General features: G+C 34.5%; 1 protein-coding gene across 3 annotated transcripts; it reads right to left on the bottom strand.

Annotated features, from left to right (window-relative positions):
* Nucleotides 1-955: 955 nt before the first annotated feature.
* On the bottom strand, nucleotides 956-12,373 carry LOC149577666 (uncharacterized). Of its 3 annotated transcripts, XR_016363750.1 has the most exons (3): nucleotides 12,217-12,373; nucleotides 7,152-7,269; nucleotides 956-1,302 (listed from the first exon to the last, which is right to left on the bottom strand). XR_016363750.1 is itself a non-coding variant. In XM_089824938.1 (2 exons), exon 2 carries the CDS (start codon nucleotides 2,260-2,262, stop codon nucleotides 1,897-1,899), a length of 366 nt encoding a protein of 121 aa, XP_089681064.1. In that variant the 5' UTR covers nucleotides 2,263-7,269; nucleotides 12,217-12,370; the 3' UTR covers nucleotides 1,310-1,896. The 3 variants fall into 3 exon arrangements, 1 of the variants encoding a protein (XP_089681064.1); XM_089824938.1 differs by lacking the exon at nucleotides 956-1,302 and having other exon boundaries at nucleotides 1,310-7,269; nucleotides 12,217-12,370; XR_016363747.1 differs by lacking the exons at nucleotides 956-1,302; nucleotides 7,152-7,269 and adding an exon at nucleotides 8,922-9,294.
* Between the last annotated feature and the right edge of the window lie 217 nt (nucleotides 12,374-12,590).

Raw genomic sequence — 12,590 nt, 5'->3', positions numbered from 1 at the left:
TTTGTGTGTTATTTGTTACTTTTAAGGATAGATGGAATGCCACTTGAAAATAATTATTGAAATTCTGGTCATTTAGTATCCACAACATAAAGGTGAAGAATAGAGTATAGGATTCTAGAGTTAGTTAATCATATTTGAAATCTCACCACAATATTTTTTCTAGTAAACTTGAGTTCCCCACAAGGAAGATCCAAAATTCATCTATTCTCTAGCCAATTGAGTTTTGGGAAATTGTTTCATGTGGATGCGAAGGTTTTCATGGTGGTTGGGATGCATTCATCTAGATTTTTCTTTAAAAACACATAGAAATTGTCAAAGAAACCTTTTAAAAAAAATTAAAAACATGGCACCCCTTCTCACTCTCCATAATTTGACACTTCTCCAATAAATGAATATAGCAGTAAGGGTCTTCAAGACGTGGCTTTTCCCAAACTCTTCTCTAATGGTACTACATGACACTTGCAACCTTGATGTAAACAAGTTGAGATATATGAATATGTTTTGTACTTGATGAGATTTCATGATAATAGATTAGGAAGTCATTCAAGGTTCAAATATTTTGATTTGAATCTTATTATGGGACATCACAACCAAGGACTTTCTTCTATTTCCTATGAAGAAAAGTATAGAGGTTACATGCTCACACTCCTTGATAATCTTCACATCCACTCATAACAATTTAGCCACACATGATTAGATGAAGATACTTGGAGTAAGCAATTTATTTTACAAATCTCATTATTTGAAAACTTTAAACCAATGTGAGAATCTTAGGAATTTCTTCGTAAGAAAGGTAAAATCTAAAGTCCAAGATCTAGTTCTATTAAAGTTAAATGTTAGAAATGTAAATTAATGCAATCTTTGTATTTATTTTACCTTATTGTTTGGGTTTGTTTATAATTTAACAAATGAAATTTTTTATAACCCTTGTGCTCAAAATCTTCGACATAAGAAATTGGTAAAAGTTGTTTATAAAATTTCTCAAGATATAGAATATATTATATGAGGTTGTCAACATCTAAGAAATTGGTCACACAAATGTCTCCTACCAATCCATATGAATGCAAGGATCAAATCTATCCAACAATAGATTGAAACCTTAGAAATCAAAACCATTCAAAATGGTTTGGACATGATGAAAGGTAGAGTTGCATTTGATCCTCCATTTGTAGAAGCTCAAAACAAAGTCATGTACTTCTATCTCAATCCATATATATAAACATTGCCTACTTTTCTTTCTCTTCTAGGTATGCTTGTCCATTCATTGCTTGCTATTCTAGATACATCTTCAATATATGGAATCTGTGGAAGACCAAGATTTTTTACCATTACTAAAGGATTGATCATGTCAGTCAAAATATTCTCTAACCACAATAATTGTTACAAAAATGATTGGACTTCATACACTTAACAAACAAAATATAGAATAATACAAATAAAAATCAATTAGAAAAATGAAAGTCTATAAAGTATCCTAGCGTTAAGCCTCAAAATCGCAACTCAAAAATTTGTTCAAAATCATATGATGTAAACACACACTCAAGTGATTTGAGATGGAAATGAAATGGTCAAATCCCAAATGCACATAGTATTTAATTATTCTTCGAGAAGAATTTATGTTCTTAATGTTGTTACATTCATAAAGTTCTTGTTCACTCAACCATTTGGTTAGATGTTTCCTTTTATTATGGGATTTATTGCCAGCCAACAATAGGCATAAATTTAAATAATAATATTTAGTTTATAATAAATAATTTTTGATGAATTGAAATAACAATGTTAGTTGATAGTAAATAACATTTGATGAATTAAATCTAGACTGAAAATGTCCCCTTCTTGGTGGAAGGGGGTCTCAAAAGACCACTACACGTATGAGAAGGCTGCTGAGAACTCTTCTCAGAATCTGTCTTCTCCTGGCATCTTGAAGAAGGTTCTTCCTTCAACTCTTTCCATGGTGACTACTAGCCTGTCTCTGGTTTTTATTCCTATTCCTGGTTTTCCTACTACTGCCCCTGTTTTTGGGGTGGATTCTACTTCTGTCTCTATTATTTTGTCCCCTCCTCTAGCTCCTTCAGTGGTGACAGCAGGTCCATCTCTAGATTTCCCAATTTCTGGTTTGGACTCTGCTCCTGTCTCTGTTGGTCTGCCCTCTTCTGAATTCTTGTTGATGGACCCACTTTTGGCTCCTTCAGTTGTGGTTGTTGGTCTATCTTTTGGTGTTTCCAAGGCAGTTCCTCCTGTGGTACCTTTGTTGAGTGCCATTGTTCTGTCTTAGGTCTTTGGTGTCACATCCTCTTCTTCGACCTTTTCCCTAGCTTCTGGGGTTTTAGGTTCTGGCTGTGATGGTGCTGATTTTCAATGGTAGAAGGTTTTTGGTTTGGTGGAGGAAAGATGGACTATAGTAAAAGGAAAAAAGGTAACTCCATCCACTCCCTCTTTTGACATGGCAATGAGTTCTAACAAGAAGGGTTCAAAAGGGAAAGTCTGACTCTCATGGCTTTTGGCTAGTTATCCCCTGGCTCTTTTGGCCTTTTGCTCTTGGTAGTGTGTTTCATTATGGGGTTTTAGGAGCCTAGTAAAAACCTATTTTTGTGGCTATTGTTGTCTTGTTTTATGTTTTGCCATTTTGGTCACCTTTTGTTTGGTGACTTGTTTCATCATTGTTGACTCATATAGGGTTTCAGGCACCCTTCAAAACCTAGTTGTGTGGCTAATGTGTACTATTTTATTTGCGATGCCACTCTAGTCACTACTATATCATGACTCGTTCTTCCTTAGGACTGTAGTTTTGTTTGGTTTGGGCTTCATTGAAAATTATTGATTTGTAAAGGGTTTTAGGGTCCCTTCAAAGCCTGTTTATCTTATCAAAAACATTTGATGAATTAAAATAATAGTTTTTAGTTTATAGAAATAACATTTTTGTTTGTGATGGATGGTTTTATTGATGTTAGTTTTGTACCACTACATAACATATAGGAATTGAATACTTGATATGGAATATCAAACACTCAACCCTCTCTTGAAAAGTAAATACTCATGAAGACATGAGAAAAACTCATGTTCCTTACACCTATGGATACTAACTTAGTTATATTAATGTGTTTTGTTGGTTAATCACATAGGCGACCTTACATTGTTCTTTTAAGGATTGCCAAACTCTCGTTGTGATGGTGATGATGTATGGTTTTGTAAAGTATATGAGTGTCAAATAATGTTGATGGTGATAATGGAGGGTGTGTCTACCAATGATACTTCTCCTTTTCTAACTTTCTAAGAATGAACTCCAACTACTCAACTACTTGTTGCTCTACCTCTACTCCTATGAATGGAAAGACTAGCAAATGGACGGAGATCAAATTTGATGAAAGCTTACCATTAGCTCTACCTCCATAGATGAAATGATTCAAAGGAAAAGGACTAGATTACCATGCAAGGCTTCCTAACTACCCACTAGGATGTTAATGACCTAGTTTATAAATCCCTACCAAACATCCACTAATATCACCATACAACTATCCATCTACTCTTACTTGTAACAAATTTCTTGAAATAAAATCTACTTTAACAACTTCAAAGGAATCTAATTCTAACTATTGGATGTAGAATCCATTCAATAACACCAAGTGTCCCTAATCACGATGCAAGTCACAAAAATGATAAGAGAAGCAATTTTGGTATTATCTTAAGAAAAAGAATTCTTCAAACCTTGGAGGTAGAAAACATGCAATAACACCAAGTGTTCTTAGTCACCATGCAAGACACAACAATGATAAAGAAGCAATTTTGCCATGATCTAATCAACAATTTTCTTAAACCCTTTACAAATGAGAAAAAATGGCCTTATATAGGGGCCAAAATTACAACCAACAATAGAGATTAAGAGGCAAAATCAACGGCCCACATTAGATCCCATAAACCCTAATTACGGTTGCCACCCCATTGACCAATGAGAAGATGCCACCTCATCAATGGACCAATAAAAAAAAGAAAAAAGTGGCAACCAATGAGAAGGCACCAAAATGGTAGCCAATCAGAATCAAACACCTATCCTACCCAAAAAGAAGGAGAATTTGCCACTTGGGCTTACATCAAATGATGCTCTAATATAATTCTACCCTTTTCTTTCATATTTTAAGCCAAGGCAATGAACTTGGCTAGCCTATTATTGACTTCCTTCATGGGAGGGGAAATTGTATGCTTCATCTTGAGCTTAGTTGAATTCATCATATTGCTTCTTACTTGTAGTGTCTTCTCATGATCCTTCTCATACTCTTTCGCATATCTGATAAAGGCATTAAGGGAGGCAAGGGTGTCCAAATGCTTCTTCTTAATGGAAACCTTCCCAACTCATCCAATCTTGACCCAAATTCTATCTCATTGACATTCTCCTCCTTGATATCTTCAAAATCAAGTGTAGCCCCAACATCACTCATCATGGTTGAAATGGAAGTGTCAACACCTAGGCTGTGTTGTGCAATCTCATTTCGTATCTCTTCAAGTATCCTTAACCTGATGGTTAAGGAAAAAACCAAGACTCAACCATACTCTTCATCTACCAACTTGGTTCTCTCCAAAAATATCTCTGGTAGCTCGATAAATGCCTATAGCTTGGGAATGGCTAGGTCCTGGACTGGAAGGAAATCCTCCAACTCCCCTTCAAATGTTCTAAATTTGTCTCTAATAGCCACCAATGACATGAATGTCAAGATAAAGGAAGGAAATAAATTTCGCCCATCTTGAATTATATCATTAATCCAATATTTGATTTTGTGTAGCTAAGTCGATATTTCTTCTATGTTGCTCCCACTATCTTGTGGAAGCACTGCCTAGTGCAACTGTTGGATAGGCTGACAATCTCTCCAATAATTATTTTCGGCCTCCAACTTTACAATCCTCTCATTTGCCTTCCTCAACCTTTCTATGATTGAAACCATGCCTTCTTGGATCTCCTTACATTCCATGTCATCTATGATTCTTCCCAAGTTATGCTCTACTATCTCATATTCCTGAGCTACAATCTCATCCACTGCTTTGCTAACTTTTGGTATAGCAATCTAAACTTTTTAGTGACCCTCATCATTGCTCCTGATTACCTTTGCTACCATTTTTGCAATTTTTTTATGTTTCTCACTATATTCCTTTTCCATTAACCCTTGAATATCTTCAACTGTTCAGACAATCACCACCTTGCCTCTTGGCATAAGCATTTTCCTTAACCATAGTGGTGCAATGCATCTCCCTAAATCTAGATTTGATTTGACTAGCAAAGCATCATCAATGGCCTCAAGTGCTTGGCTTATTTCCTCAATATCAATTGGCCTATCCTCTTCTTTACTAGTGACTATCACATCATCTCCATGTTGGTTCTCTAAGAGAGGAGAGTACTCAGTATTGTCATTGTAACTACTTGATTCTTAATCAAAGCTCAGCTCTACCGTGACCCTTTGTCCACTTGTATTATCCCTTTGGCTTCTAGCCTCATTTATGCTCTCCCTTAACGGCACTACATTCCATCTCTTTATTGGAGGCTCATGATGTCTTTAGTTTTCTCAACCTCCAAATTTCTCTTCTTGCTCTTAACTATTCCTTGTTGCTAGCTACTGCCTTCACCTTTCTGTCCGACTGACTTTGTTGGACCTGCCTCCTTTGGTTTCATCTTCTCATAAGTAAGGCGTACCTTTCAACTCTAGATTTTCACTTATATTTCTAGCCCAATCAAATGTTCTCTTTCTATTTTCAATTTCATCAATAAAATAATACATCCAGTTCTCAAATTGCATACCTTGAGCCATGCCCATGATTTGACTGAGAAACATGATAAGGTGACCATACTCCGACTTGAAATCTGACTTGGTGAGTTTTGATAACTTGGTAACTCCCTTCTTGCCTTTATGCAACCAAATTTTTTTTAGATGAATGAAGTAGTCCTCCTGATTATCTTGAATTAACTTGGCCGCTTGATCCATCATTACCACTATTATGCCTTTATCCTAGGGAATGTTGAATACTTCTTCAACCACTTGTCTGTTGATGTTAGCCAACACTCTCTTCCCTTCATCAAAAATGATGGACTTGGTCACAATATCAAACCTAGATGCACATTCCATTACCAATTTTGGACAAGGAAAGGTAGGAGGGAAAGCCACCACATGTACAATTATGCTCTTGTAGATCTTCTTTGCCATAGGGGATCGTCATTTTTTCAATCTATCCTTCAACTATACCATGTTGATTGTACCGATATTGGTATCACTTATTCGCCTCACTTTCGAGAAGAAGGTGGTCTTAGGCATCATGCCTTTTTTTTTTTTGTATTCATTCCCTTTGGGTTCTTGTTTGCACTAACATTTACCATCCTAAACACTTATTTATGCCCCTTCATTCTAAATAATATGGACTACATTTATCAATCTGCAACCTTCTTTCTATCAATGGAATCTAGCTTATTTCTGCCTCTCCAAGTTCTATCTCTACACTTATCAATCTCCAAACTTATTTCCTAGGGATGGGAATACCACTTATGTTTGCCTCTTCATTACCTTAGGATGGACTACACTTATATCTCCCAACTTTAATCCTAGGGTGGTCTAGCTTATTTCTATCTGTCCTATCATGAAATTTACACTTGTATCTCCCAACTTCAGCCTACCAATGGAATGATGAAGTGGTGGATGATGAGTGCAAGAAGAAAATGAGATAAACAAACCAAGCGAGAGTAAGGAATAAATTTTGCCTTTAAAACCAATCTTCACCTCTAAAAAATGAATAGAATTTTACCTTAAATCTACCTTTACCAATAATCAAGCCCTCTTCAAGTTTAGATCATATCTTAGAAATTTTAATCCTCCTTGCAAATATGATGCCCTAGCAAAAATTAGAATTCACCAACCTTGCAAAATATGCCCATACTTGCCAAAAATCAGACATTAAATCACATTGTCCTTTCACCAAATAAAATTGCCCAATTTTTGGAAGGAGAAATCGTTGCCAAAGATAGAGAAATCAGGCTTCAAAAAAATCACCCAAGCTGGAAAAAATCAAATCTGCTCCAAAAATTGTCCCAAAGCAAAAATCACCCAAGCAAGGAAAAGAAAAATGCCACAAAGAAATGGAAAAAAATTGTCCCAAAATTGCCCAAGTTTGAAATTCACCTCCCTTAGAAGAAAATTGCACATCCAAGGAGGATGAGGAAAAAGAAATGAGGAAATAAGAGAAGGGGAAGCCCCCTCTTATACCAAACCTTTTACCTCTCCAAGTGGGCCGACTTGCCTGGAGGGAAAACAAAATTAAGTTAGTCCCTTAATTAATGACCCAAATTTAAATGCAACATTAAATTTACTTAGCCCATAGTGAAATTGGCCCATTTAATTACCAATTTTGATAAGAAATTACAAAATAGAACAAAGAAAGCCTAGTAGATGCCAACATTTTCATTTAACAATGCTTTGGCAATTAAAATATCATTAAAATCGAATCTAGGAGGCCAAAATCAATTCTCAATTCCAAATTACCAATTTTCTTTAACATTTCTAAAATTCTCTAGGCGAACTTTCAACCAAATTTATGAGATTTTGCAATTTAATCCATTTTCAATTTTGCAATACACTACAATTTTTTAACAAAATAAATCCTTTTCCTAGCAATCAAAATTCAAACTCTAAATCCAATTTCACTATCAAATTTTCTTTTTCACCAACAAAATTCAAGATTTTCCAAAACGACTAAATCTAAAAATTTCATTTTGAAAATGCTCAAGCTTATACAATTATATCAAATCTTCAAAATCTATCTAAGTCAAAAAAAAATTGTAATTTATCCTACTGGATATTGTTTTAACCATCGAAAAATGTTGTTTTTGAATTTTGTTTGGCCAAAGGATAAAATTACATGTTCTGGAAAAATTAAGTTTCGCACAGGGTGAAAACAAATCAAATCCCTTCCTCGCCCAAAGGTGTCCAAGGTGTTAAATTGTCAATTCAAAAAAAAAAAAAACTTTGGACAACTCCAAATTTGCCAAGGCAAATGAAAAAAAGGGGTTCCCCAAAATTTTTGGGGCGATGGTGTGAAAACCTCACAATAGGTTTCAAATTCATCATTTTGTACTTCTGATCTAATGTCATAAATAATTAGTTGTAGAACATGACCTTTAATATTTTTTTTTATATGTGTTGGTATTTATTGAGTCTATTCATTTTAAATAATACATACAAAATTACTAGGAAAGGAAAAGAGGCTTTCCTACACTTTACTCCCTACAAATTTTAATTAAATCTTTTGTAGACAACCTTTAGCAAACTTCATTGTACATGAGTTTCTAATCTAATACATTCACACCACCATAATGAATAGGTGCAATAATTCATTTATTTTAGCCATATTATATTTTTTCCCCTCTTTGTTTCATTTTCTTTGCAACACAATATAACATTCTAATATCTACTATTAATATTAACATAATAGTAGGCACTCCCTTTTAATCCATGTGTGTGTGTGTGTGTGTGTGTGTGTGTGTGTGTGTGTGTGTGTGTGTGTGAGAGAGAGAGAGAGAGAGAGAGAATTATATGCTCATCAAGGTCTTTCATGCCACTCTTGCACACAAAGAAATATAAATGTGAACATCTACCTCATCTGTTGCCCAAATTTGTGTTCGCCTTATCATTTGTAGCAAACATAACTTTTATAGAAAATGGGTCAGAGAATGATTATGAAATCAAGACGAGCCATGTGAGCATTTGGATTCAAGCAAGTAGTTAGAGAAACAAAAAAATGGTGTTGAAGGTGAAGTCAAAATTCTACTTTGAACATGAATTGTCAATCTACGTCAAGATTGTAATTTAAAATTATATGTACAAAAAAAACTACATTTTCAGATACTAAAATTAAATTAATATATTCTTATTTACATATAAAATTTTACACTCTTGTAACATATTAACTTATATAATAAATTTATTCTAAAAGGATTAATCATTCAACATTGTACACATCAAACCTTAGTTTGAGATCTTGTCATTAAATGTCCAAATCTAACAACATAACTCAAAACCTTAAAGAGATAATAATTGTTGTTCTTTTGTTGGAATGATTTCTTCACTCAAATCATATTATATTTAATATGTTCTTTTGAATCTTGATGTCCAAGGCAACAAAGGAGATCCAGTAGCAGGAGACTTCTCTCTAGCATCCACTTGCATATCACAATTATGTCACCATAGGGATTTTTTTCCTCTCGCCAAGAGAGGTCATAAGATTAATACCCAGGCTCTATGCAAGCAAAGATTTCACTACAATAAACTTGTCAAGGCAAAAAAACATTTTTTGAAATTAGTTCATTTTGCTATCAAATATTTTCAACCTGGGACAATGTGCTCAAGCAATGATTGTGGAAAACAAGACATTTAAAATAGTATTCTTATTAGCATAAACAAAAAAATTGTGCATAATAAGCAAACCCATTAAATTCTAGGTAAATTAAGACGCAATGGTAATAAGTGGGATGAAGAAGAAGTAGCTTGTGGAGACATAAATCACAGTCACCAAAATTCTCCTCCATCAATTGCATGAAAAAAGAACGAGCTAAAAGTTTCATATTTTTCCCTTTCAGTATCAATGAAATATTCGATCTTTTGAATCACACCATGTGATCCATCATCAAGATGAATATGAAAGAGAGCATTTTCTCTTATGCTCTCTTTCATGTTCATCCCAATGATGGATCATATTGTTCATCTCTTTCATGTTCATCTCGATGATGGATCACAATATGATCCAAAATATTGATGCTTATGCTCTCTTTCATGTTCATCATGATGATGGATCACAAAGTGTGATCCAAAACATTAATGTAAAGACTCTTACGCAATCAAATCCAAAAACAAGCAACTATAAACCTACAACTACTAGAACTACATTTGATTGATTTGGACAAAGAATATCTCTGAAACTCTATTGAGAAAATGGGGATTGTAGAGAAAATATAACAAATAAATTGCATGATAGTTTCCTTACCGGGGATTGTAGTAAGCCCACATCATAAGCCATACTCATTTCTGCATCGAATAACCCAAATTACGTTCTGAGGTTGGTCTGCCCTTCAGATCCTCATTGAAAAGAGAAAAGATAAAGGTTTCAATGGTTTTATTGGGCTTCAGCGGGGTCCCTACCATGGAGGTTACCTCTCTTCATGCCCGCCTTCATTCCCACGAAAAATGTCTCCCATGTATCACAACTAGATGGTTGCAAGGACTCATATTTTCTGAGATCCACCCCTCATTATCTACGCATGTATATAGCGTAGATTACACATAGTCGAGACATTTTCTTATGCGACACATTTCAAGATTTGGCATTTATCTTTGAGGGTTTGAAATGTGTGAACTCTACCGCTTTCCATGTACTCATGGCCCTCTACCGCTTTACCGCTTTCCATGTACTCATGGCCCTCATCACTCCTTCCCCTGTAAAAGGGGATGATATATTCATAAATACTTGTTTTTCATCTTCTTCTAGATGAAAATAGCTAATTATAAGGGCACTATCTATATTATTAATTAATTATAAATTTATATATGAATATTCATTTGTTAAAAAATATAGACAAATTGATTATGAGGTGCATTTTGGCCCCTCCATAGCCAAAACCAATAATAAGAGTGCCTTGTGTAGTCTTGCCTTAATAATATCTAACTGTAACTTCTAATAAGCTTTTTTACTACCCAAAACATGCCCATCCATCACTCGAAAAGAAAGAGGTAAACCTCCATAAGCTTCAACAAAGCTATCTACCAAATTCTCGGATCCACTTTGACAATATTTCTCATGAAACGCATGACAACAAAACAGAGGATAGTGCACATAATGGAGACAGGTAGTGCACGTAATGTTTACTCCATTTAAGGAGAGAACATATATAGAGGGTAGAGGAAATCGAAAATCCACTCAGTGTTGTAGCTGGAAACGAATTAATTCATTGAAAATTTTTGCCCAAAAACAATCTAAGTGCAGATTTCATAAATCATATAAAGATTGGTTAAGATTTTAGGAATCATGCAAAGATTCGTTGAGATATTAATAAGACTGCCGAAAACTCAAAAAAAAAATTATTGGAGATTGCAAAAGATTTTCTTTTTCTTTTTCTTTTTTTTCTTTTTTAGATTGCAAAAGATTTTCATTTATTGTTTGTTGAGTAGTTTTGAAGAAAGATTAAAACAGTTGATGGTATTTGGTATGAATGAACAGGTTTTGTGTGAAGTCTCCACCTATAATAGTCCATTAGCTAATTAGAAGGGCTTTTTCATGTGTAATATGTTACCAAATATATATGAAGAATCTAGAAAGAATCCATTGACAGATATTTTTTTAAAATTGGAATAAGAATCTAAGAATTACAAAGCATTTAAAACATTAACGATATAGTATGAAACAACATCATTACAACATAATCACTAGAATATGCTCATGATATCAGACTTGACCATCACTACAACAATGCTGGATAAACATGAATTGGCCAACGAAGTAGAATGATATGGCGCCTCATAGGCCACACTGGTTTACCTCGAACAATTGTTGTGAAGGTTTTTCGCAAAAGATGTGTCGCTTGGACAGATTCTATATCTCACCAAATCTTTATGTTATCCCTACTGACTCAGGGCATTTTGTTCATCTTGACTTGACAACAACACTCTCAGATCACCTTCCTATTCTTACCACTCTTTCCCTTACTGGAGGAACATCTCTCCCTTACAAACTCCCTTACAAAATCAACATCTCTTATCTGCAAAATCAAGATTGCATTGATGGCCTTCTTGCTACATGGAAAGCTAAACCTAAACCTCAGAATGATATTCTTTGATAGATACTTGTGTTTATAACATTAGCCAAAATCAAGAGGAGAAACATCTTTTAGAGACTATGACATTAGATATAATAATTTGCTAAAAACTCTTCCATAAATAATTAGGGCTTTCACCAAAAATGATTTCAAAACCCTCATTGTTCACAACCAGATTTGAACACATTAACAGATCAACAATATTAATGCAACAACATTAACGCAACAACAATGACTTCTACCTTGTAAACTAGAAGAAAGTGCAACAATAATAGAAAAAAATATATTCAACATTTCAAAAACCCCACAAAAGCATTAAACATTAACAGATCTACAACATTTGTCCCTTATATTAAGAATAAAACACAACTCCAGTGATCTACCTTTTCAAATAGATCAGTGATCTGCACTATTCTCTTGCAGTTGTATGCACCAGAAGCCACACCACGCCACACGAAGAAGCCAACTCAGAATATGAAAAGCGAAATAAGGAATCGATGCCCATTATGTTGTCAAACCATGGAAAACTTATCATTTCAAGTTGACACCAACTAGTCTACCCTACTCTTCAAACTGACACCCATGGTTATACAGCCACGAAAATGTACTTCCTTTACATTGTTTTTTTTAACTGTTCAAAAAAAATTCTAAGTCTTCTCTTTAGTAAAGAAGTGCATTTTCGTGGCTGTATAGATGCCACGAAATGACGACGTCTATACAGCCACGAAAATGCACTTCCTTACGAAGGAGAGGACTT

Source organism: Cupressus sempervirens, chromosome 1 (assembly GCF_028749045.1).
Source record: "Cupressus sempervirens isolate cs-2001-9-10 chromosome 1, ASM2874904v1, whole genome shotgun sequence".
Taxonomy (NCBI): domain Eukaryota; kingdom Viridiplantae; phylum Streptophyta; class Pinopsida; order Cupressales; family Cupressaceae; genus Cupressus; species Cupressus sempervirens.
The sequence above is the reverse complement of the archived record's forward strand: the minus strand, read 5'-3'. Positions and strand labels throughout refer to the sequence as shown.